The sequence below is a fragment of the Zea mays genome, chromosome 1 (assembly GCF_902167145.1).
Source record: "Zea mays cultivar B73 chromosome 1, Zm-B73-REFERENCE-NAM-5.0, whole genome shotgun sequence".
Classification (NCBI taxonomy): Eukaryota; Viridiplantae; Streptophyta; class Magnoliopsida; order Poales; family Poaceae; genus Zea; species Zea mays.
Genome location: NC_050096.1, coordinates 304,731,675 through 304,757,904, shown reverse-complemented (window position 1 = coordinate 304,757,904; position 26,230 = coordinate 304,731,675). Strand labels below are relative to the sequence as shown.

General features: G+C 41.0%; 2 protein-coding genes across 2 annotated transcripts; both read left to right on the top strand.

The window, feature by feature from the left end:
* The first annotated feature begins 5,917 nt into the window (after positions 1-5,917).
* Positions 5,918-11,993, top strand: LOC100279572 (tetratricopeptide repeat protein KIAA0103). The gene is made up of 9 exons (NM_001152569.1): positions 5,918-6,218; positions 6,523-6,587; positions 6,673-6,721; positions 8,245-8,339; positions 10,213-10,298; positions 10,392-10,451; positions 10,535-10,616; positions 11,290-11,403; positions 11,498-11,993. The coding sequence occupies exons 1-9, from the start codon at positions 6,002-6,004 to the stop codon at positions 11,660-11,662; spliced, it is 933 nt and encodes a 310-aa protein (NP_001146041.1). The 5' UTR covers positions 5,918-6,001; the 3' UTR covers positions 11,663-11,993.
* A 1,321-nt stretch (positions 11,994-13,314) lies between these two features.
* Positions 13,315-23,451, top strand: LOC103644323 (probable acyl-activating enzyme 16, chloroplastic). The gene is made up of 18 exons (XM_008667530.4): positions 13,315-14,025; positions 15,129-15,320; positions 15,645-15,759; positions 16,251-16,338; positions 16,923-17,134; positions 17,959-18,077; positions 18,340-18,489; positions 19,135-19,202; positions 19,576-19,681; positions 20,055-20,213; positions 20,341-20,394; positions 20,462-20,542; positions 20,666-20,803; positions 21,507-21,666; positions 21,862-21,941; positions 22,346-22,488; positions 22,764-22,821; positions 22,904-23,451. Exons 1-18 carry the CDS (start codon positions 13,645-13,647, stop codon positions 22,994-22,996), a joined length of 2,397 nt encoding a protein of 798 aa, XP_008665752.1. The 5' UTR covers positions 13,315-13,644; the 3' UTR covers positions 22,997-23,451.
* Positions 23,452-26,230: the final 2,779 nt, after the last annotated feature.

Genomic DNA, 26,230 nt, shown 5'->3' with positions numbered 1-26,230 from the left:
GCTTTCCCTGAGCAACTTCGCACAAGCACCGGGATGTAGGAAGGTCCGCGGTGCTCTATGTGCTTCTAGTTGGAGCTCTACTATACTGTTGTCCTAGGATCGAGTTTATCGTGTCGGATCCCACTGGCGTCGTGGTCAGAGCCTGTGAGTGCCTGACATGGGTGTTGAAGGGTTGTGCCCGGGTTGTGTTGGCCGCGGACATGTCTCAGTAGTAGTTGTGGGACGCTGGAGAGTAGCGCGACGCGGTCGTAGGCGCCAGGTCGTCGGAGTAGCGCGGCGGGCATCTAGTTCGAGTTCTTCTGAAGTTGGTTGTGAAGCTGGGTTGGATGTGTTAAATCAAGATATCTCTAAGTGAAGTTGGTTGTAGGATTTTTAGAGCTGTCAGTAAATATTAAGTGAATTAAGGGTGCTTTTAAAGGACTATTAGAATTTTAGAAATAATAATTGAGCACCAAAAATCATGGAAATTTTTGGAGAAATTTGTTATCAGAAGCTGATCATTTGGTAAAAGTTTGGAAGCTTTTTGCTCTAGAAACCTTGTAAGCCCCAAAATAGAGTGGTTAATCCTTAATCAAGTGTGGGTTAATGCTTTGGAAATGATATAAGTTTACCTAAGGAAGAGGTGCAGTTGCTTAAGAAGTTTTAATCTTTTGGGATGAGATCTAAGATGTATTAGTTCTTTTGTTTGCCTAAGTGAATCCATTTTGGCCACTTATTAGCTAGTGTTGGTGGTGTAGAACCATGTGTATACTGGCCATGTGTTTTTGTTTATGGTGTTTATGTTCCCCACCTCTCCTTATGAGAGTTTGCATTTCATAGCATTACATAAGCATTCATATATTTGTAATTGACTTGTAGAACACCTAGAAGAAGTGGTGCTTGAAGGAGGAGTCTACTCCAGTGGCTGCTGATCAAGTGGAGGAGCCATCTAACTGGGTATTGGATAGAGGGATCTAGAACCACTTCACTGCAACAAAGGCAAGCCCCGATGCATGCAACCCCTTCCTTGTGTTTTTAAATAATTTTTGCACACTTTAAGTCTAGTGAAATGTGCACTAGGTTTATAGGAGTTGCTTGGAAACCCTTTGATGCATTGCCTTCCTTGATATCCATACTTTTATAAATACTTCTGATGAAGTATCAAAATATGATTTACAAAAATGCTTAGCTCTGCTTAGATCTTGTGGATAGAAGTTGTCTTTCGCAATAAGGCCTTGCTCAGGGGTTATCCTGAAGAAATGTGGCTTCTACCTGCAAGATTATTTTCATTGGGAGCAATGGTGGGATCTTACTGCAAAGTTCCCTATAATGCTCTTTTCATCCTAAGGAACACAAACAATCCTAAGGACGGAAGTACTTAAATCGGGACTTGGGCTAGGAACAGGTGATGTTCTACCCAGGTTGATTAAGGATTGGATGCGTATGTAGGCATGCTGACCGAGGACCCTTTAATTGGTCACATGCCTCGTCATGGGTAAGCTTTGCCTCGGGCAGACTAATACCAGAATAAGATACCACACAATGGGAGTGGAGAGATGGCGAGAGTAGCGTGTACCCTCCGTGGCAAGAGGCTGGACGGTGGTGTATCTGTGCTCTCGGTTGGCGTGAACCTGATCTGGTCTTAAGAACCCCGGTGGCGAGTTGACATATGCAAGGGTTAAGTGCTACATATGTCGTGTGATTGGAGATCCTCAACTGAGTATAATCAATTCGAATCGCCGTAACTTCGCGGACATGAAGACTTGGTCACTAACCTGCAACCTAAGTCAGGATGTGAACATTATGAATAAAAATGATGTTGTATTAATGAGATGGTGAAATTAGACCAGATGCAAACAGAGTCTATTAATATTTAATCTGGCGTTAAAATGTTGAAAGTAAGGACTCACTGTATTAAGCTATTTCTGCAAAAGTATCTAAGTTGATTCTTGTTAAAGCCTCTCCTTGATTCCCAATTCCAGCATATCCTTGAGAGTCTTTTCTTTAGTCGGGTAAGTCTTGTTGAGTAATTCCGTACTCAGGGTTTTATTCCCTGTTGTTTTTCAGGTTATAGTTTTGTGCTGCTGTTGATGGTGTTAAGTGCCGGTGGGCTCGGCCTTCTTATAAGTCTAAGTAACTCTTCTATACTTCTTATTGAGGATGGTCACTTGAGCTAGCATATATTTCAAAACTACAAATAATTTATAACAGTTCAAAGTTATTTCTTTGAATCACTTTTGTAATCACTTCGATCATGTATAAAGTAAATTTTTTGTAACTTGTAAAATTTGGTAATAAGTTTTCCGCTGCAAACTGTTGGTGTGTGTGATTTGTGTTACTTAATCTTGCGATCTTGGTTGTAAGTGGTTTATCCGGGGTCCTTGGGACACTCGAATGGATCCTGTTAAGTTATTTGGTGCACATGCATAGCCGTCTGAGGTCTTTAAGACAAGGACAGGTGCATGTGGGCCCAATAACTTGGGAGGTTCTGCCACAACCAACAAAAGGGGATATCGAGATTGCTTATGTTAATACCCACAACCAATTAGCCGATATCTTTACCAAGCCACTAGATGAGAAGACCTTTAGTAAACTTAGGAATGAGCTAAATATACTTGATTCTCGGAACTTTGATTGAAACATTGCACACATTGGTCATTTATATACCTTTGATCATGTCTTTTTCATTTGGTACAAATGCATATTTCTTATTCTTCTTGTGCCAAGGTTAAGACTAATGTGCTTTCAAGTGTATTTCCAGGCTTATTCTTAAATTGGAAGGGAAATGGAGTATTTGGCAGAGGTAAGGATTCCACTCCAACTCTGACGGTATCATTTATCCTTTGTCGTTACTCAGGAAACTCTCAATTGGTATAACACTTCACTCATATTTACGTTACCAATGGGAGAAAGCATTAGACCCCAAAGGGGGAGAATGCAAAGGGCTCTCAAGTTCTCCGTTTTTGGTGATTAATGTCAAAGGGGAAGAAAAGTATTAAGCCCAAAGCAAAAGGACTGCACCACTATATCTTCAAAATTTTCAAAAATTAAGTGTTTATTTCAATTGGTATTCTCAAAGATTTTCAATTAGTATCTTATTTGAGATTTTCAATTGGTATCTTATTTTGTTTTAAAATCTGAAGATATTATAATAATTTCAATTGGTATTGTTTCAAAATCATGAAAGCTAAGGAGAGAATTTCTTAGGGGGAGCTTTTATTTAGTCAAAGGAAAAGCATTTGAAACAGGGAGAGAGATTTCAAATCTTGAAAATGCTTCTTGAAATCGTATTCCTATACCTTTGACTATTTGTAAAAGAATTTGAAAAGATTTTTCCAAAAGATTTGTAAAAACTAGCAAGTGGTGCAGATGTGGTCCAAAATGTTAAAGAAAAAGAAAGCAATCAAATTTATCCATAAACATATATATATATATATAAAGACTTTCAATTGGTTTAACTCTAAGTAACCTATGCACATCAAACGGTGCAAACTAGTTACAGTTTTACACTTCATATTTGCTTTGGTTTGTGTTGGCATCAATCACCAAAAAGGGGGAGATTGAAAGGGAAATGAACCTAATCATTTCCTATAATCGATTTTGGTGGTTGACGTCCAAAGCAAACCACGTGGACTAACTAGTTTGTCTAGATGTCATTTGTCTCAGGTGCATAAGGTTCAACACAAACCAAGAAAGAAATTAAGTTGGGGACTCAACAATATTTGGAGCAAGACTTGAGAGTGTGCTGAAAATGGCGCACCGAACACTGTCCGGTGCACCAGACCCATACACACTCGAACCAACCACTTTCGGGTTTCTTCTGGGCGCGCTCCGCTATAATTCACCGGACTGTCCGGTGTGCGCCGAACATGTCCGGTGAGCCAGCGGAGCAACAGTCATTGCGCGTCAATGGTCGACTGCAAAAGTGAACAGTGCGCGACAGTAGTCAGAGCAACGAAGTCAGAGGTCACCGGACATGTCTGGTGTGGCACCGGACTGTCCGATGTAGCTACAGGACGAAGGCTCCAACGGTCAAACCCCAATGGGCGTGCTGATGTGGCGCGCATCGAACAGTGAACAGTGTCTGTCCGGTGTGCCCATCGCCAGCAGACTCAGCCAACGGCTAGGAAGTGGTTGGGGGCTATAAATACCCCCAACCACCTCATTCATTAGCATCCAAGTTTTCTGAAGTTCATATTCAATACAAGAGCAAAGTCAAACACTCAAAGACACATTCAAAAGCATTCAATCCTCTCCAAGTCCCAAAATCAACTCAACCACTTAGTGACTTGAGAGAGAGAGTTTCTGTGTTCATTTGTGCTCTTGTTGCTTGGATTGCTTTCTCCTTCCCCATTCTTACTCTTAAGTGCTTTGTAAAGCTAGCCAGAGAACGTAAGTGTGTGATGGTCCTTGCGGGGTCTTAGTGACCCGATTGATTAAGAAGAAGGCTCATCTGGTTTAAGTGACCGTTTAAGAGAAGGAAAGGGTTGGAATAGACCCGACCTTTGTGGCATCCTCAACGGGGACTAGGTTCTTTGGAACCGAACCTCGGTAAAACAAATCACCGTGTTCATTCGCTTTAATCTTCGCTTGATTTGTTTGCCCTCTTTCCTCTCTCTAAAGTTTCCTTGCTAATATTGATTTGAGTTTGCTCCCAAACGTCATCCGCATTAATTGAGCAACTCCTAGCAAGAGAAACAATCTTTTGCACTCTAATTTAATTCTAACACGAACCTCGGCCCTAGTGTGTGTTTAAGTTTATAAATTTCAGGTTTCGCCTATTCACCCCCCTCTAGGCGACTTTTAGCCTCCTCAATGGAGACTAGGTTCTTTGGAACCGAACCTCGGTAAACAAATCGCTGTGTTCATTTGTGTTGATCTCCACTCGATTTGTTTCCTCTCTCCTCGATCTCTCTCTCTAAAGTTCCCTTTCTCATATAATTTGTGTTTGTTTCCAAGGTTATCCGTATTGATTGAGTAACTCATAGCAAGGAGAACTATCTTCCGCACTCCGAATTATTTCTAACACTAACCCGGGGCATAGTGCGTGTTCAAAGTTTATAAATTTCAGGTTTCACCTATTCACATCCCCTCTAGACGACTTTCACTTTTATCATTAATGCTCGTAAAAGTATTCAACGTGGGGGTTCAACGGCTAGAGTGTTCCTCAGATGGAAGGTTAGAGCTATGTCAATCTCTACATCAACAAAGAAGGTTTTCCCGAGCTCTTAAGGGACAATATGTCGTGTCTATAAATCTCTAATTACCTAGACTACCGTGGAATATAATTCATGGACCATGATAAGAGGAAGTACATGGTTACCGTGTACATTGGATCAAGTAATCGACAATCTGGATGGTGTTCCATGACAATCGGGCATATGTCTAAGGACACCACCATCTTATGGCTTGTGTAGCGTTGAGGACACTATGCTCGATTTACCAAGAAGTGGGAACCACCACATGAGATTCTTTCCATCTCTCAACAAGACCCATCAAGAATGAAAGAACCCATTGCAATCTTTGATAGAGCAAAGGCACAAGCACAATAAAGACTCCACAACACCATACATTGCCCTCTGTCTACTTGCCACTACGTCGACAGAAATGATACTACCACACACCTAGTTTAGCTTTAATTTAGCTCGATCCAGAGACGCGCCAACTGTTATATGTGTGATGATCTATCCTGGTTCTCCATTATATCCTTTTAGCGTGATCTAGAAGTCTATAGTTTGAATCGTGTTTGAATAAATATTTCATTTAATCAACATCTATCTATACATGATATCTAAAACGATTTTTTAATTCTACGGTAGGGAGCAAATCGGCAACGAGAAGAATAGAAGATCGACGACAGCCGCGGCCTCTTGGCCTCAATCCCTGAAGTGCCTGCCACCACGCCGCGCCGCGCCGCGCCCGCCATACAACGACTTCCTGCAGTCCTGCGCTGCGCCCCTCCTTTCCGCCTCCACGCTGCCGACGTCCACCACACAGCACGGTCGACTCACCCGATCCCTCCATGGCGGCGGCGGTGGCGGCGGTCGCGGCTGCCACGACGGCGGAGGACGAGGCGCGCCTGCTGCGTCTGGAGGAGCAGGCGGAGCACGGCGGCGGCGGCGCCTGGGACTACCTCTGCCTCGCCCGCCGGCTCCGCGCCCGCCGCCCCGCCCACGTCCTCCGCGTCGGCCTCGCTCTCCTCAACAACGCCTCCGCTCGCTCCGGTCTCGCCTCAGAACGTAACGTGCTCTGCCTTGTTTTCCCCTGACTCTCTCTTTCTCTCTAGATCTCGCCCCGCGATCTGGCATTCCGGCCGCGACGATTCATCCATCTCTCCGCACGCACGGTGGATTTGGATTGCCCTGCTCAGCCCTTCTCGATTCTGCCCCTTAGATGTTTAGATCGCGTCATGTATGTGCGGGATCTATCACAGGATTTTGCTAGTCGAATTGCGAAAATTTGGCCGCCATGTTTGCAGCTTCCGGTCGCTGTCTCTACTCTAGGTTTCGGTATTAAACCTGTTCTCGCTCTCTTACGGTGCAGAGTGGACGCTCTACGAGCAGGTGGCCACGGCGGCCATGGATTGCCAGCGTCTCGATGTGGCAAAGGTGAGGTTCTTCTGTAACGTGTGAGAGCTCTCTGATGCCTGTCGGCATAACTTCTTAATCTAGTGGTCTTTTGATGGATTTGCAGGACTGTATTGGAGTCCTTTCAAAGCAATTTCCTGGCAGCACCCGGGTTGGTAAGTGCGGTTACTGAACTCAACTTTAGTAGTGAGACTATTATCGTTCCTAGACATACTGTGCTTCAGATTATGGAGGAGTTTGTGTTAGTATAAATAAATAGAGCTTGATCAACAATTTAGCTGACTTGACATTAAACTTTGGACATATTGTCTCACTTTGGCCACATTTCTGTAAAATACAACTATCTGAGCTAGGGTTACATGCGAAAGGGCCTCTAGCGTAATGGTTAAGGCTTCCGAGTAGCACCTCCAGGTCCTGGGTTCGATCCCCCTCGGGGGCGAATTTCTGGCTTGGTTAAAAAAATCCCCTCGCTGTGCCCCGCCCGCTCCCGGGTTACGTCCTGCGCGCCACCCTCCGGCTGGGCCGTTGCAGAGTGGGCGCTGATGGCCCGCTAGTGATGGGGGGCCAGGGTTCGGGGATTTTCTCGGCCGAGACCATGTTTCGGTCTCTTCTTAATATAATACCGGGAGGGCGGTCTTTCCCTCCCCGACCGAGTTTTTTTTTTGAGCTAGAGTTACATCTGCGTTGTATTCATATCATCATGATGGCTGTTCCATCCCCATAAATACAGTCTGGCAAGCACATCTGAAGGCACCAAATCAACCTTCTAGGTCTGGATTTTGGTTTATTTGAAGTTAAACATCTATGCATCTATATGTTCTTAATTAATGTTGACACAAATTTGTGACTAAGAGTTGGGTAGAAAAGAGGGCAATTGGATAGTTGGGGATTGAAGGTGGCGTGGTTCATCTAAGATCAAATTTTCTGATTTTCCGCTTCAAGTTCAAAAGACATGATAGCTGCCGGGTTATGCTGCCATGCTGGTACTTTGGTTGGTGGCCCTTACCTTACTTTATATTCTAAACTAAACTCAGTGAAGGTGTAAGTGTGATTTTTTTGAAGTTAAGTGCTAAGTAACGTAACAATTTGTCCATATTGATGTATAAAGGCAAAGTGTTGATGTTTAAATTAAGAACATGGTAAGGAAAAGCAATTGGATAGTTCAAGATTGCCATCACGATTGTAGTGTAATGGTAAGCTCCCCAGTTGAGGGAGACACAAATCAGGGTTCAAAGCCTGGTGGCAGCAAAAAGAACCTAGGCACCTAGCTGCCCCCCCCCCCCCCAAAAAAAAACAGCGGGAGGGCACCGGCCTGTGGCACCTGTGCTTGGTTTGAGCCCTCCTACCAGTGGGTAGCTGCAGTGGTCGCCAGCCCAGTAGGTCGTGGTCATCCCAGGTTACAGTATGGCCCTATATCTAGGCTGGTTTGCCTGGATTTCTTTCTTGGTGCAAAGCCGTGCCCCCCCTGCCAGTCCAGTTTTTTTAGTTCGACATCGTTAGTGATGTGACCTAATGATTGAGTTCTTGCATCCATTTAAAAAAGTAAATGTATACATCTAATATTCAAATTCCTGATTTTTTATTTTTACGTATGGAAGACTTGGCTTCTGAGTCCTATGGTGCTGTTACGATGGTCACCTCTCTGTATATGCTAAACTGGTTGTGCCCTGCAATGTAGCCCGGCTAGAAGCTCTTCTGTTTGAAGCGAAAAGTGAATGGGCTGAAGCTGAAAGAGCTTACACGCAAATCCTGGAAATCAATCCATTTGACCAGGTATGCCATATTGTGATTCTGATGATGATTCTTTTTTTTTTCTTAAACGCGCAGGAGAGCTGCGCATCATTAAATTAAGAGAAGAAAACAGTCCAAAATGGACCAAAGTACAATGCCAAAATAGGCAAAACACAAAACACAAAACCACCAACTTCTGCTGCGCACAAAACTGCAGCCTCCATAAATGCGCCTGGAAACAACAGCACGCAATAGGAGACCGAACAGCAAAAAGTGCCAGCAGACCACACACACCTGCTCTTCATTAATCACCCAAAAGAACCCTTGACCTAAAAATTCCAGCACCGGGAACCAAAGCCTCAAGATGCCTAGCACCGGCAAGCCTCCAGAATTCAACTTCATCCAAAAAAATTGCCTTTATGCCAATAATTGAAGGACTGACGCCATCAAAAACCACCTTATTACGATGAAGCCATAAACACCAAGCCCCCAAGATGATGATACTGTTAAAGCCTCTTCTTTTGGATTTGTGCACTTGCTTACTTACTTTCGCCCACCAGTCAGCAAAAGTGGACTCATTAGAGTCAGGAGAAAGATTAGCCATCCCCAACGAAGAAAGAATGTAATACCAAAACTGCCGCGAAAAAACGCAAGTGCAAAGGAGGTGTTGGATATTTTCCGGCTCTTGATCACACAACGGACAGACCTCAGGATGATCTAACCCTCTTTTCTGCAGTCTATCAGCTGTCCAACATTTATTCCTTATTGCCAACCAAATAAAAAATTTGCATTTGGGTGGAGCCCAGGACTTCCACAGCCTCTTCCACGGTTCAAAAGTAATCGAACCCAAGAAAAAAAGCCTTATAACATGATTTAGAAGAGAACTGTCCAGAGGAAGAATGAATCCACACATGTCTATCAGCCTCCTGAGTCAGCACCACTCCCCTCAATGTGTCCCAAAGGTTCAAATATTGCTGCAGCCCAGACAAATTAAGAGGGGTCACAATGTCGCTGACCCACTGCCAGTTCTCAAGAGCATGGGCCACTGTCCTGGAAGAAAGGGCCCTTTTTCCAACATTAGCCACCACGGCAGGGGCAAAATCCTGGATACGAGACCCATCCACCCACCGATCTGTCCAAAATAGAGTATTACACCCATTGCCAACCATGGTAACAATTGAGGCAGAAAAGAAGCTCTTGACATGCTGCTGAATAGGAAATTCCAGACCAGACCATGGTTTGTTAGGATCTGTTTTTTGCAACCATAACCATTTAGCTTGCAGCGCCCAACTTTGGTACAACAGATTAGAAATCCCGAGCCCACCGAGATATAAAGGCCTTGTGACAATGTCCCACGAAACAAGGCAACTACCACCATTTACCTCCTTTCTTCCTCTCCAAATAAATCCTCTCCGAATCTTGTCTATGGAATTGATCACCCACTTGGGGATTTTCATAGCAATGAGAAGATAGACCGGGATGGCTGAAAGCACAAAGCGCACCATAGCTGTCCTGCCAGCAAGACTAAGCAACCGAGCCTTCCAATTAGGAAGTCGGTCCGCAACTTTGTCAACCCAAACCATGAGATCAGATTTTCTGAGCTTCGTGTCTGAAATTGGCAGCCCCAAATAAGTGCACGGAAAAGTGGAAGAAGTGCACTGAAGAATATTGCAGCCCATCTGCACCGCCTGATCATTACATCTGATTGGAATAACGAAACTTTTCTACAAATTAGAGACCAATCCCATGGCTGAACCAAAGCAATCCAAAATTGTTTTGCAGAATTGGTTTGCAGTAGCAGTGCAATCTGCCAATCTCCTCTGCCTGTTGAGGCAATCAAATTGTAAGGTTCAAAGTTTTTTGAACCTTATATGGTGCCGTTTAACATTATAGTGAATGCTTTCTGTGTTGACAGATTGTCCACAAGAGGAAAATTGCTATTGCAAAAGCACAAGGCAATATGTCGCTAGCAATTGGTTATCTCAATAAGTATCTGGAATTGTAAGTATTTGCATCCACTTTGTTTTAGGAGCAAGGTGTAGTTATCTGCAATTTCCTTTTGGTATAACACATCAACTTTTTTTCTTTTATTAGATTTATGGCAGATCATGATGCCTGGAGAGAACTTGCTGAAACATATGTTTCCTTACAAATGTAAGGTGTTTGATATCAATTCACTCTACGTAACCTGCTAGATATGGATGCCACAAAACTAAATTGTTCCCATATCTTATCAGGTACAAGCAAGCTGCCTTTTGTTATGAGGAGCTAATATTATCCCAACCAACTATTCCACTCTATCATATAGCCTATGCTGAGGTAATCTGAACAACTCAAAGGCTCAAGAAAGAATGGAAAAAGGATTCTGCAATTATGCTTTCGAGCAAAGGTCTTAACATCGCAACATGATTTGAAACATCCAAAATCAAATAAAGAATGCCAAGTTATTTATGATGTTCATAATGGTCTGGATGGAGGATTGGTTTATTCAAGATAATTATAATTTAGTAAATAATGATCTGTTGAAATAAAAGAAGGATTTGATATAATCTATCTATTTGTTTCATGTTATTATGTTTCACAGTGACTTCCTCTAGATATGGACTGTAGTTTTCATTAGATACGGTGATCTTTCATCTTTGTAACAACTGTGAGGCATAGAATTTAGTCTTAACTACTGAACTTAGTTCCACCAGCTACATGTTTTGCTGATGTACCTGCAAGGCATACGGTTAATCTCAACTAGTAATTATTTGACATGCTTAGTTGTATTTCACAGTTTGTTTGTCTTGTCTCTGTCTTGGAATTTAAAGTCAATCCCACTGCCCCACATTACTCATTTACACTCAACATTCTGCTTAACAAACCATTGGCGTATCTTGGTTCAGTGGGAAGCCTAATTGGTTTTGTACCGCACCTGCATGTGATTCTGCCGATTTTTTAAAACTCTTATCATAGTGATTGCTGAGCATACATACTTTTTGATATGAAGGTTCTGTACACTATGGGTGGCTTGGAAAATCTTCAGACAGCTAAGAAGTACTATGCATCAACAATCCAGTTGACTGGAGGCAAGAATACAAGAGCCCTCTTTGGTGTATGTCTGGTAAGGCCATGCTAGTGTAGGAAAGGCTTGAAGTCTTAGTTGATTCTTTCTGTGTTACCCATTGGTGATTCTCACGCATACCTTAAACACCCAGTGTACTTCGGCAATCAATCAGTTGACCAAAGGAAGGAATAAAGAGGAAGAGGGCTCGGAGCTGCAGAGATTGGCTGCAGAAGTACTGCTGAATAATTACAAGCAGCAGGCTCCATCAAAGGCGCCCCTTATCAGCAGCTTGTTGAAGAACATGAAACTCAGCTGATACCAACTAGCTCTACACATTCAGAATGTCCTGATTCGATAGATAGTTAAGTTAAATTGATGTGGCATAATGCTTGTTTTTTTTTGTGGCACTGGCACCAACATTGTGCAATGGTTAAAAAGTAGGTGCTCCCAAGGCCATGGGTTGTGTACACTACACCTGTTTGCTTGCCGAGAAATATGCATGACTTCTTTTTCATTGGATGTTCTATTATAGATCACAATAAACCCCGGCCATTGTACTTCAGCACAAACAAAACTTTGAATCAGTCGCTGGTGAAGTTGTACCTGTTGATTTTGATTGGTATCTGACTGTTGTAGCCTTGTAGATGAATCCCTGACTCGGAGCATTTTTTTCTTTATCGTCGAATTCTCGGTTGCTCATTGTTTTCGCTGCAATGACTCAGAAATCTTGAGCTTGGAATGTGAAACGTACCCAATGGACCTATTATCTGTATTGTTGGAGAGGCTTGGAGCAATACTTTTATGGTCCCATCATTCGTACTATTGGCGTGAAGGTGAGGCAGTTGCTTCTCCAAAAGAGTCAAACGCTGCAATTAAAGTTTAGAGAATATCAATAGAACGAGATAAAGTTAATTATATTATTTATCATATTTTATAAGAGGTTGATAAAATTTGACGTACATATTTTACACAAAGGTTATACAGTTTAAGTCACGTTCCGAACCATGGCTTGGGTGCCCCGTTCCGGCTTTTTTTTTTCGTTTTCTAGACGCCAAAACTCAAATGTATAACTTTTTAGTCTATTTTAGAGTTAGTTTGGAAACTTTATTTTTTCAAGAAATTTCTATTTTATATAGAAAAATATATATTTTTGTAAAAAATAGAAATTTATTGAAAAAATGGAGTTTCCAAACTAACCCTTATAAAAATCGTTTTGATGAAAATCATTTAAAATCAACATGAACACAGAATCAGATAAATTGCCGCAATAAGAATTCGTCACTTTTAAGATCCTAAACCCTATAGAGTATGGATCCTTTCATCTTCCCTCGTACATAACCCGCTATACTTAGATTCTCCCAACAGCTAGATTCTTGTTTTAAGATGTTCTAAACTTAGGTCTGGATCTAAGTTTCCAAAATTGTAGTATTTTTAAACTTAGCTCTATTCTTGTTTAATGTATCGTTCTTAATATTTTCTTTCCTAATAATATAATTCACCTCTAAAATTCATAATTTAGGACTTAACTGTTGGGGCTTAATTTTTTATGTCCTAAATACTTTAAATAATGTAGTATTAGATACTCTAACGCGTTCCAAATTATATGGATAAACTATTGTTTATCCTATTTAGGCACTACTACATGATTATACACTATTTTTTAATTTAATCTATAGTTTGTCCTAATTAAATATTTATTTTATCCACTTAAGTATTTGTCAAACTCAAATAATTGCTAAGCTTTTAAGTGACCAATCGTTTGCCATGATTTATCAAAAAAAGAAACAATTTAGGATCTGTTTAAATGTATTAGAGCTAATAGTTGGTTGGTTAAAAAATTGCTAATGCTAACTAACTATTAGCTGATTTTAGCTAGGTTAAATCAGTTAATAAACTAATGGGCAAGTGAGAGTGTAGCTAATAGTTAGTTGGACTATTAGCTAATGATATATAAACATGTCTAACTAATTTTAATAGCTAACCATAAATTCTAGTGCATTCAAACAAAGGCTTAGAAAAAGAAAACCATAAAATACCCTCCGTGGCCTAAGATACACAAATCTAATAATTTAATCTAATTAAACAATAACATGGTCGCCTGGTTTGTCCTTTCTTCGACCACTAGACTAGACTTCGAGCTTGACTAACAGATGCTAAATTGCTAACTAAAATAGATTAACCGTCCAAGAACTGTTCAGAAATGGCAGCCGCGCACACGGATTGTCAACAGAAGCATGCGGCGCAGAAGATGAGAGATGACGCAGAGTCTGGTGGGCCCGTCGCGGCCGCTCCGCCTCGATGCGACCACCACGTCCTGGCGAAGGCCACGAGGCCGCCCGACGCGACACGGCCACCTCAGCTCACCTGTCCTGTCCCTCACCAATGCCGGGCGTCGTCGCTCTCTACCGGTCCCGGCTCCCTATATACTCGAGCCGAGCGAGCGAGGCAAACGAGATGAGCCTCTGGATCGCCGGCACAGGCGCGATGCTCGCCGCCTCCGCCTCGTCCGGTCAGATGGCCGGCCTCTGCGTCCCGCGCCGCTCACCCACTCCTCCGCTCCTCGCCCGTCGCGGCCGCGGCCGCGGCCGATTGCTTCCTCGTCGCCCGGCCACGCTACTCCGCCGCGACCTCCGCCCCGCCGCCGCCGCGTCTCCGCCGCCCCAGTCCGCCGGCTCCGCGGTTAGACCTTCAGCTTGTTGTGACCCCCCTGCTCTGCGGCCTGCGGGTGTGGCCAGCCAGAATGCGTGCGCTTGTTCCTCCATTTCGTCAGGTTTTTCTCCGAGTAGCTATAGAACGGATTCTGGTGGGCCGTGGAATTCGAATTTACGCTACCAAATAACGGCGGGCGCCCGAGGTTCAGTCTCCCTGGTGATCTCTGCCTGGCAGTGCACGAATACCTCTTTCTGCCTCCGGGAAAGCAGCCGCCGCTTTGCCATTCGAGGAGCCGCCAATTTTTGGCCCACCATTAATCGGTTCTCGCTTTCCCTACACTACACCAAGTGTGGAGGTCATTATCCAGATTGGTTAATCCACTGTGATGTGTGATCGAGCTAGGCAGTTTCACGTGTCAATTAACGGGGGCGATGAGGTGGTACAGCTAGTTGTCCCTACCATCCTGATCCTGGGATATGTCTAGATTCTTTTTCAACCTCGTGGGAGTATTATTTCGTCCCCTTCGAAGGAATGACTAGTTCTGTAAACGAAGGCGGGGTGTTTGGTTCCACCCAACTAAAGTTTAGTCCTTGTCACATTAAATGTTTGAATGATACTATGATAGTTATGTGTATTAAATATAGTCTAACTATAAAACTAATTACACAGATGAAGTCTAAAAGGCGAGACAAATTTATTAAATCTAATTAAACCTATATTTAATACTCATAATTAATATTCAAACATTTGATGTAAGACGAACTAAACTTTAGCTCGGGGAACCAAAGACTTAGGGTCGATGGATAGTTTATTTAGTCACAATGTAAATGATGGATAGTTTATTTAGTCACAATGTTTTTGGGTCGATGGAGTCGAGGTACGGGGTCGTGGAACATGGTATGCTACACTACTTGGAAGAGTTTTTTTCACTTCAGGTCAAAAATGAACCCGTGAATCTAGGTCGGGGTCAACGAATCCGGGTCGAGGGTCGAAGGCATCGAACCCGTTTTATGTGACTACAATTTATTATATGAGTTACTTTGTTGCCTTATTGAGTTGTCACTTATTCACGGCTTCACGCTAAAAATCTAAGCTGTTTGGTCTCAAACTTGCACTAATCCACTTTGCAGATAGAACATCAAGTACGTAAAAAGTGCTCACCTCTACTGGAGAGTGCTCTGCTGCCTGGTGGAAGTGATTCGACTCTGCATGAATGGAAGGCTGTTCCAGATATTTGGAGGACAGCAGCAGAAAAATATGCTGACCTCGTAGCTGTGGTAGATCCTTACCATGAACCGCCAACGGAATGGACGTATACACAGGTACATCTTTGACCTCAATGGCCATGCATAAATGTTATTTTTGTACAAATACTGAATACTAATCACCTTCAAAGGAAAGGAGGATGAGCTCGAAAGCCATCATGAATACTTAGAACAAGCGGGGCTCTCTACATGATTTCATGTTACTGTTAGATGCACACAAATGGCAACAATAATGAATACTGCTCTATTTGAGTCATAAGTTCTCATCAATTAAACATATTCATCTTCCCTATGACATTTATAATACACAGTTGCATTTATTTCAGAGCTTTAATGGCCACAAATTTGCAGTACCTAATTGCTGATTTATGTTCTTATCAGCTTGAGCAAGAAATATTGGATTTTTCTCAAGGTCTAAGGGCCATTGGTGTTGCTCCGGATGAAAAGCTAGCACTTTTTGCTGATAACTCATGTCGTTGGCTAGTTGCAGATCAAGGTAACTTACTCCTCTCCTCTGTTTGAGATGACACCATGCATTATGATTCCTTAGTTAGTCTCTAGTGGTGTGTGTGTTGTATTGGGGTTCTCTCCCCCCTTTCTTTTCTTCTATTAATACAAAGATGCGCAGCTCTCCTGCGTATTCCAGAAAAAACACCATGCATTATGATTCCTAATGTTGACATTCCCCTTTCTTATTACTTCACTGGAGATAATTCTGCGGTTCCTTATCCTTTCTGGATTTTGCTGCTGGAGCACTGGAATGTTAGCATTTGACTGTTGCAGATAATAGACAACAAATATCAGCTTGGCCTTGTTTTTTCAGTAATATATAGTGATATGTTCTAAAGCCATATAGTACAATGCTACATATACATGTTTTATGAATTTATATGCATAATTCTTTGTTTATCGTTTTCATGGATACTGTCCAGAGTCTTCCTCTGTCACTGATGGTTTCAGTATTTCACACAAATAAATGACATACAGGAATCATGGCAACCGGTGCTATAAATGTTGTTAGGGGAACAAGATCATCTGATGAAGAATTGTTTCAAATATACACTCATTCAGAAAGGTCAGTTTATCAAATTGTTCGATAGCATGGATTCCAGTGAAGTTCCAGTATTTTATCTCCAAACCATGTGGCCTTATGAGACTTCAACCCTTAAATTCTCTTATACCTGTAATAAATGAAAAAAATAAAAGGATATATAGTTTCTGCTAAAAACAGCCAGCATGTGACTCTTCTTACCTTTTGATATCTATGGTAGGCAAAAATATTTGAATGAGATATTGTTATCAAATGCTAGGTTGCTAGAAGCTTGAACCCAAGAAATATACATGCCAGGCATGTTAATTGGATTGTTTTGCTTGAACAGTTAAACCTGACCATGGAATATAGGCATCGATTTTCAGTATATGACTGGTTGCTGGCTGAATCAAAATATCATTGGATTGCACAGCTTATAATTATGCAAAGCACATAAGTTCATGAAACTTGATAAACTGATGTATCATATGAATCCTGGAAAAGTAGGCAGAGAGATTATAGTACTATCAGTGGTTTATGTTTCTGCATAATATTTACTTAGCACATATATTTGCTTATGTTTTACTTTCATGTTGTGATTATGGATTTCTTGTTTTCCCCCAGCACAGCATTGCACTTGTTGTGGACAGTCCTCAATTCTTTAACCGGCTTGCAGAGTCTTTCATGTCAAGGATTAATACAAGATTCATTGTTCTTCTTTGGGGTGACAAATCATGCATAGATAGCCAAGCTATTAAGGATATACCACTTTATGGATACAAGGATATCATCGAACTTGGTCGAGAAAGCCGCAATGCACTGTTTCTTTCCGACGAGCAAGGTACAGATCATCATTAACAGTCATCTGACAGCGCAGCTTCTTAAGAAGTGTCGTTTTAATTTTTTATGGACACATCTTATGTTATACCACTGTTTCTAGTGGTAAAGGATAAATAAATTCATAAGCTATGTTGCCATGTAGTATGCTCATCGTGTTTGATGGCATCACACCCCATAACATGAGCATCCAATCCTGTACCACAAACAGCTAATATGTGTGCCTGTGATGTTAAAAAATAAAATTCAGCCAACATAAGAGGAATCATGTGACATTAAGAACAAATTGGCACCTAAATTCAAGTTGAAGAGAACTTGAACCTGGGGGTGGGGAATTGCTCTCACATTTAGCTCAGTTCTTGCCCTGTAACATTTAGGATGTATGGTTCTTTCCAAATTTCTGATTTAATACTTGAGCTGACCATTTAGTTATATGAAGAGCTTAACACTTAACTACTTAAGTTCTTTCTTGCTAAGCAGCACTCATTTGGAATCTGTTGGTTTAAAGAACAGCACTAACACTTCTTATTATTTCAAGATTATAACAGTAGGCGAAGAATTTCATACATCTTTTGTTTTTAGAAAAGTATTTTTCCTTTCTTCGATGACATGACACTGATGTATCATGCAACAAATTGATTGCGTTCTTCATTAATTCTTTTTCCCTTCAATGATGCCGTCATATTATGCAGTAGGTTGATTATGCCTGTACAATTTGGCCAAGCATGGAAACTGAATGTCCAGTACTTTCTGGTCAACTTGCACCCATACACAGTTGTTTTTTCAAAACCATGATAGTCAATGGAATTCTTGTTTTTCATATGTCAGGTCAGCAAGATGTCTTTGAATCTATTAGTCCTGAAGATGTGGCCACACTAATATATACTAGTGGAACAAGTGGCACACCAAAAGGCGTAATGCTTACCCACCGAAATCTCTTGCATCAGGTGAAGATAGAAACATTACAATTTTGATCAAGGTTGTTGAGCGATGGTATGCCATGTGTATTAGTTACTTTTTTGTTTTACCTTGATGTGATTTTCTAATATCTATGACTTGAACATAAGCACTCGTGCTATTAATATTATGTTTTTCCCTGGAATGTCCTGTAATTATTTCAAGCACCCTTCTAAAGAATGTGAGCCTAATTGCTTAGGTTTTCTGTTTGATATATCCCTCGTACACATTTTGTGCTGTTCTTTTCCACAGATAAATAATCTGTGGGAGATTGTACCAGCAGAACCTGGTGATAGGTTCCTAAGCATGCTTCCAACATGGCATGCATATGAGCGTGCTTGTGAGTACTTCATCTTCTCGTATGGTATCCAGCAAGTTTACACTACTGTTAAGTACCTGAAGGTATGATTTTCATATGTTTTCAACTTAAATTACCTTACTATAATTAATTACTTAGTTTCAGGCTTTCAGTATTAAGCATCCTGTAAAAAAAACTCGACCTGAGGCAGGCCGAGAAAACCCTTGAACCTCTGTCACACCCATACACAGCGGCAACTCATTTGAGAACGACCACGACCATGGTCGAGGCCTTAAACCTATGCTTTGGCGTGGGACAGACGAGATATTTTTTAAACCCAAAACTGAAATTTGTTTTCACAGGGAGTCGAACTCAGGATCTGAGGAGTGTTACTCAGACCATCAAACCAACTTAGGTAGAGGTCCTTTTCGCATTAAGCACCCTGTAATGTTATCAATACCAAGGATGCTTGGTCTGCATAAAGCACCTAGTATGCTGTTGAGCAATTTATGTGGTCTCAATCTAAGTGTATTTGCGTGCTTGCTGTATTATTTTTTATCAGCTTACTAAGAGCTGGAAAATGGGTCAGACTCAGACCGTCAGATCTTGTATTAGCACGCAGCGATGTGCAGATCTCGTTTCCAAAGTTTTATCTGTGTTGTTGTTCACTAGTTTTATTGTCTATCTGTTGCAGAAGATGCTGAAGTTCCTTAGGGCATTTTGACATCTTCTTCTATCTTCTTTGATAGGAAGATTTGCAGCGTTACCAGCCTCAATATATTATATCAGTACCACTGGTCTACGAAACTCTGTACATGTTAGTTTTCTGCTGCTCCTGTTCTTTGTCATTTGATGCTTTATAGTTGCCTTTATCTGGAGACACTTTCTAAAACTTGTCCATCAGTATATTAAAGTATATCAATGTTTGAAATATCTCTGCATTTGTCATCAATATTCCAGTAGCATCAGGATTTTCTATAACAAAAAAAAGTTAAGTTACATTTTGGAACTGTGAGACTCAATAACATATGTACTACGGTAAATGATTGGTCAACTAATAGGGACACTTCAGTTCACTAATGGTTGCATGCAGGTAGCATTTTTTAACTGTTGAATGGTTAAGCGAATAGTGACACTTTATATGGAAAGACTTCTGCCCATTTCCTAATTTTCTTCTTGATTTTGTACAGTTCAATTCATAGGCAGATTTCATCCAGTTCTGCTGCTCGAAAAATTATTGCTCTTTCACTTATCAAGATAAGTTTCCTATATATGGAGGCAAAGAAGATCTATGAGGTCCGGACACTGAATTGGCATAAGCTACTTACTTTAGTAGTTTATTTAGCTGCAAGGAATTACTTCAAAGATGATGTATAGTCTCCTAATTATGTGAGGGTTCCCTTGTCGCACACTACCATGTATGCTGCGGCATGCCTCTCGCAGGCTGCGCACATATATTGTGGTGTGGCAATGCGTTGTATTCAGCTTTCCTTCCCTCTTAATGAAATATACATGCTGGTCGCGACATGGTCATGAAAAAAACTTTGTTTTGTTATTCTTTAATAACCAAATGTTCTAGAAATTGAAGTTCCTTTTGTTAGTTTGTACTTGTGGCCTTTCTTTGCTTGACTCGGTTTTCTTTTTCCTGTTATTCTCTTCCATTGAAAAGGGAACAGTTTTATCAAACAATCTTGTCAAACCATCAGTCATCGCCTATATGATGAAGTGGCTGTGGGCAAGATTGGTTGCTGCATTTCTTTGGCCTTTACATAATCTGGCGAAGATTCTAGTATACAAGAAAATTCATTCAGCAATCGGGATTTCAAAGGTATATTAATGTTGTTTGTATTCTTATTTCTGTGTTCCATCAACGATCCTCACAATTTTAAGTGTAGGCTGAACTTCCTTAACTCCTACTTATTAATAAACCGCCTAGTTTCTGTGATAACTTGCAGGCTGGTATTAGTGGCGGTGGAAGTCTTCCGATGCATGTTGATAAGTTTTTTGAGGTAGATGGTTATCAATAAAAATCTTATTTTAAATGTCAGCAGCTTTATCAATGTTTTGTTCTTTCAGGCCATTGGCATTAAAGTACAAAACGGCTATGGCCTTACTGAGACTTCTCCTGTTGTTGCTGCTAGACGACCATTCTGTAATGTAAGAAGAGGGAAGGCTTGTTTTTATTTACTAACATAATTTTATAGTCATGCAGACTGTTTCCTATTTGTTACATGCGATAAGGTCAATAATACTAACATTAAGTGTTTGTGTCGCTTGAAGGTTCTTGGGACAGTTGGTCACCCAATAAAGCATACTGAAATCAAGATTTTTGACATTGAGACTGGTGAGGTCCTTCCAGATGGTTCAAAGGGGATTGTGAAAATTAAAGGACCACAAGTAATGAAGGGATACTATAAGGTTTTTACTTTTTTCCTTTGCTGATACAAATCTGAAAGAGATTGTATTGTGTGGAATGATTGATTGATGAGAATGAGATGCCAGATTACGCAAACACACACATATAGGCTGAGGAGGTCTTGCAGTTTATAGAAACACAACCAATCGAGAATCTCCTCATATTTCTCTAACAAACTAACCATATAACAAAATCAATTATGTGTGAAACATGCCAGCTCAAGCCCCCCACACGTTTACACAGCAGTGTCTAACAAAATCAATTGACAAATCAAAATTAGACTGCTGATGTTCCATTAGCATGTTGCTGGTCCAAGTCAAAGTAACACTTTCTTTTGGTAGAAACGAACTGGTTATTTTTCTATGCAAGAATTAATCAGTTATGTGTGAAACATTATTTTAGATTTGTTGTACTTATAGTTAGCTAAGAATATGGTCCAGGGTTACACTATTAAAAACTTGATACCTTTGCTAAATAGTTGACAAAAAAGAAGAGCTGTAGTATTCCTACAATTTCATGTTTTACTTAATATATTAAGCCCTCGTATGATGTTGATGAATATAGCAGAAAGCGAAATGTACATTAATAACTAAGCATCGAAATCTTAAAATCCATGCCTCGTCCCCGTGTACAGAGTAATGATATTATTTTTATTATTCAGCTTTCTCGGAGGACTCATTTCATATATTTTTTGTTTGTCATTAGAACCCATCGGCTACAAATGAAGCTTTTGATCAAGAGGGTTGGTTCAGCACTGGAGATGTAGGTTGGATAGTACCTCATCATGCCATGGGGCCAAGTCGCCAGTGTGGAGGGATGATTGTTCTTGAAGGGCGTGCAAAGGATACAATAGTCCTATCTACAGGTTCAGACTATCATTAGTCTCTTCTTTTTCAGAATGTATTTTTTTTTTGGCATAGATCTGTTCTTCGTCATTCTTTTAATGATTCTCATTCTGTTATTGAACTTACCGTTTGATCTTTGATGTTGCACACAGGAAATCTAGTTTGTGCCATCATCGTGTATCTATTTCTACTGACCTTGGCCATCTCATTTGTAGGTGAAAATGTTGAACCTGCTGAGATCGAGGAAGCAGCCAGCAGGAGTACCTTGATTAATCAGATAGTTGTGATCGGGCAGGTAAGCGATACTGTAATAGTTACTACACTCAAATCAGACCACTTTATATGTGTTGGCAGATATATTTTTTTCTCGATGCAACTAGGGTAAATATTTCTCTAAGGGCTTGTTTGGGCAAGGAAAACAGAGGGGATTGGAGGGGTTAAAATCATTTTGCTATTCAATTTTGAATAGCAAGGAAATTTTAGCCTTTCCAATGATCTCCATTCCACTGGCTCCCAAACATGCAAAGGAAAAAAAAACATGCCGTTATCTGAAACTGTGGTGTTATGGCTCCTGCATTGCGCTTGCATTTATCATTTTTTTTCTTCTTCTGATGAGATTAGATTTGAATGTAACAATGATAACTGGATTAATCCCACTGAAGCCACATAAGTAAGTTCATGCCATTGTTCTCTGAATAGGATCAACGGCGTCTTGGTGCCATAATTGTTCCCAACAATGATGAAGTTCTGGCAGAAGCAAAAAGGAAGTCCATCCTTGGTGAGGATGGCGAGCTAGCGAAAGATAAGGTCATGAACATGCTATATGATGAATTGAGAACCTGGTGAGACTGGCCCTCCCCTCCCCTCCCTGCTGTTGCTTCTCTCAACCTGCTGCCGTCTTCTTGCTGTTGGGAACAGAAACAACTGGCGGAAAGAACTGAAAAGAGGCACACGTAATATAAATATAAAATTTATAAAAAAGAACGAACATGGATTTTTTTGGGACGACGCCTTTCTTTGTGTGCACGTGACGCTGCTGTTCCATGATTTTTTTTGACTATTTGACATCTGGTGTCATCAGGAGGAAGTGCTTAATTATTTTGTTCACGCGTTTCAGGACAGCGCACTGCTCCTTCCGTGTCGGGCCAATTCTGGTTGTCGACGAACCATTCACGGTAGGTTTTGCACCCATCATATTTGTAAATATAATTGATGTTTCCTTGGAACTTGACGGTAATTTTTGTTTGTTTTGTTCAGATTGACAATGGTCTGATGACACCCACCATGAAAATAAGGAGGGACAAAGTGACAGACAAGTACAGGAGGGAGATCGAAGCCTTGTTCAAGTGACACGCGGAGCGCGTGCGCACCCATCAGAGTTCCCTTTTCCGAGTACAAGACGGCAACCGTACGGCGTACATACAGACACCTGCAAGCTGCAATGCGTCCATGTACCATGTATACGTACGTACTTGCGTACGGTCGGAAGATGACTGGGTTGGAACTGGAAGAGATGATATGGCGGAGCGGCCGGTGGGAGAACACCATGAGACTTGTTACTAGACTCGAATGTTCGTAGGTTGCATGAGCAAAATGACATGTGTTCCACAATTGCATCATTCAATAAGCGATTCACTGAGCCAGATAAGGTCTTGTTCGGTTAGTTCTCAATCCATATATATGGATTGAGTGAGTTTAAATCCCAAACAAGTCAAACTTCTTCTTAATTTTTTTCAATCTCATCCAATCCATATGTAATGACAATAACCGAACAAGGCATGAATCAATAAAATTCTCCCAAACCACCGCAGGTACCATGCAATTGGTAAAAATATCATGCTTCTATCTTATAGATATCTGAAACCAACTTTACAGTTTTCTTAATACCATAAGAATATTTGTCTGATAGAAACATGGAAAAAATACAGACAGCTATGTACAACTCTTGTTACATTGAAATCATCGAGACGTTCGATAAGAGGAGGATGAATTAGGCTTCTTTCTATTCGAACATAGATTAAGGCCCCGTTTATCACTGCACTTTTTGCTAAGGTTTAACTCTTAGAGAACCAAACAGACTCGCTAGAAGTGTTGTGCTAAAGTTTCATTAGCTAAACAAACGGGTTAGAAGTGTTATGCTAAAGTTTGGCACCCATTAGCACTTTAGCTCCACCAAAAATGCTAAATTGTGCTAAAAGTGCTCTCTCAACTCCATTTCTCTTCCCCACCGAATGACTATTCTCTCTCCTCCCCCATTGACGAGTTCTTGTGCTGCTACTAGTTTAGACATTAATTAGGGTATCATGCTAAAGTTTAGCACTTATACCCAAAAAGCTGTCAAGTGCTAAAGTTTAGCAAAAGTTCAGCAGGTGCTAAACTTTAGCACTATGGAAACAAATATGCCCTAAAACCTATTGTCAAGCTTAACTTCATCCTTTTTCCTTTTTGTCTAGAAGTATTTCTATGTATCAACTCAGAGTTTTACACACTAAGTTCTAATAGTGTAATTGCTCAAATATAAATACTTAAAGCAAAGTAAAGATTTGGAACATCTCGATGTTTTTTGAGGTATTGGACAATCAATATTTTTCATTAGTTCTCATTGGAGCACCCATGTAAGTAGGGGTGAAACTTCACTCTAGTTAGGGGGTGCAAATGTATCCCCTAGAAAATACAAAATCTATATAATTGGTTAAAATTTCACCAACTATGCACCCTTAAAATAAATTCTCATGCATCCACAAGGCAAACGAACCACCCTCAAATTTGCTCTAGCTTTGCCACATGCATGTAAGGGTTTTGCTCCCCATTGTTCATGCAAGGACCAAGCGTTTTTTACGTGTTGGTTCTTTTCCTCTCTAGAAACCGTTACGATCATGCACATAGTTAAGTTGGGTCACCCACAAACTCTTCGTATGATTTGCTACCAAGTCGTCTAGGTGATGCCGATCACCAAAATTAATAAGCACTAACTCTTACTTGACCTGGCCAAGTCTAAAGAGGGCAGTGAATACACACAGACTACCCTCAATGCACAAATGAGACCGCTCATCAAGTGATTTAGGCAAATGATCTTTCTCACTCTCCAATGGGCTTCTTCTGCAGATAAAATGGACAAGAGTCTTCAAATAGACGAGTTGGGAGGTATAAATAGCCCCAAGCAAAGGAACTAATTGTTACTCCAATACTACTTCACTCAACCTAGTCGGGTGCACCATATATGTTTGGTGCACAACCACTCTCTATATCGAATATATTATGTCTTTCCAATGGCTAGTTTTCGAAACTAGTCATTAATGAACTGATATATGGTGCTCACACTAGACAAATACGGTGACTTCAACACTCAAGTGCATAGTTGTGGACCTCTCTGAGTACCATGTCCGGTGATGCACCAGACATATTCGATAAGTATTTAGCCTCTTAGACATAGTTTACAACCTCTTTGAGTACCATGTCCAGTGCCATATTCGGTGGCACACCTACATCAAGTCTAAGTGCTAATTTGCAAGCTCTTTGGGTGATATGTCCGGTGCACATCGGAAAACTTGGTTTTTCGCCTATTCTCAACAGTGAAAACCCATGTTCAGTGCCATATATCTAGTGCACACTAGACACGTTCGATGCTACTGCATCACCACCAACTCACTTATTTTGGTCGCTTTTCAAGTTGGGTTTTCTTTCAAACTCATCATGTGCTCTTATGGCCTTATGGGTTTACCTAACACTAGTTATCACAACTGTGCATCACCACTTCTAACTAGACTTGTCCAGGTCAAGCAATTTGTTCATGCCCTCTTTTATAAAACAAACAAAGGGAAAAACTAAAGGTCATGTCACGACTCCAAGTGTTCAACGATTATATTAACATAGAACTGGATGATACTTAACAATTTTTGCTTATCATTTGAATCCTGAAATTGATTTTCATCAATAGGGACAGGGGAAACCACATAATCCCAATTAATTTTTCATTAGCATAACTTAACTCACATTGTTTCTGCAAACATATTGTAAGGAAAATGAATCGATGCCATTTAAAGTTAAGTTTTGGTGTTTAATGATCAACAAAACCATTTGAACTAATATTATTTGTTAGTATATTGGATATAGTTCAAAAGATGCAAAATGGTCTTAGACTAAGACAAAGTGATGATCCAAAGGATCAACACCTCAAGAGTAAGACACTAGAATATATTTTTGAAGATACTCGAATATGCAAAAGTCTAAGACACAAGATAGAATCAAGTCAGACGTGAAGGTAAAAAAGTGACAAAGAGAAGAAGGGTTTCAACATGCGTCAGTACGCCCTCAACATTCTCGGGATCACCGTGGAGGGGTGTCCCATGTGCCTCTTCCTCTACCAGTGCTAGTACACCCTCAACATTCTGGAGCGGGCTGACATGTTCGACTGCAAGCCCTACTCCATGCCCGTCGACACTCAAGTAAATCTCTTTGACGACGATGACCCCCGGTCACCGATGTGACGACCTACTATAGATTGACCAGCGCTCTACAGTACCTAACATTATATCGCACCCAGATTTAAGGGCAAACCCGGGCGCATCTCAAATGTGTGCTAGG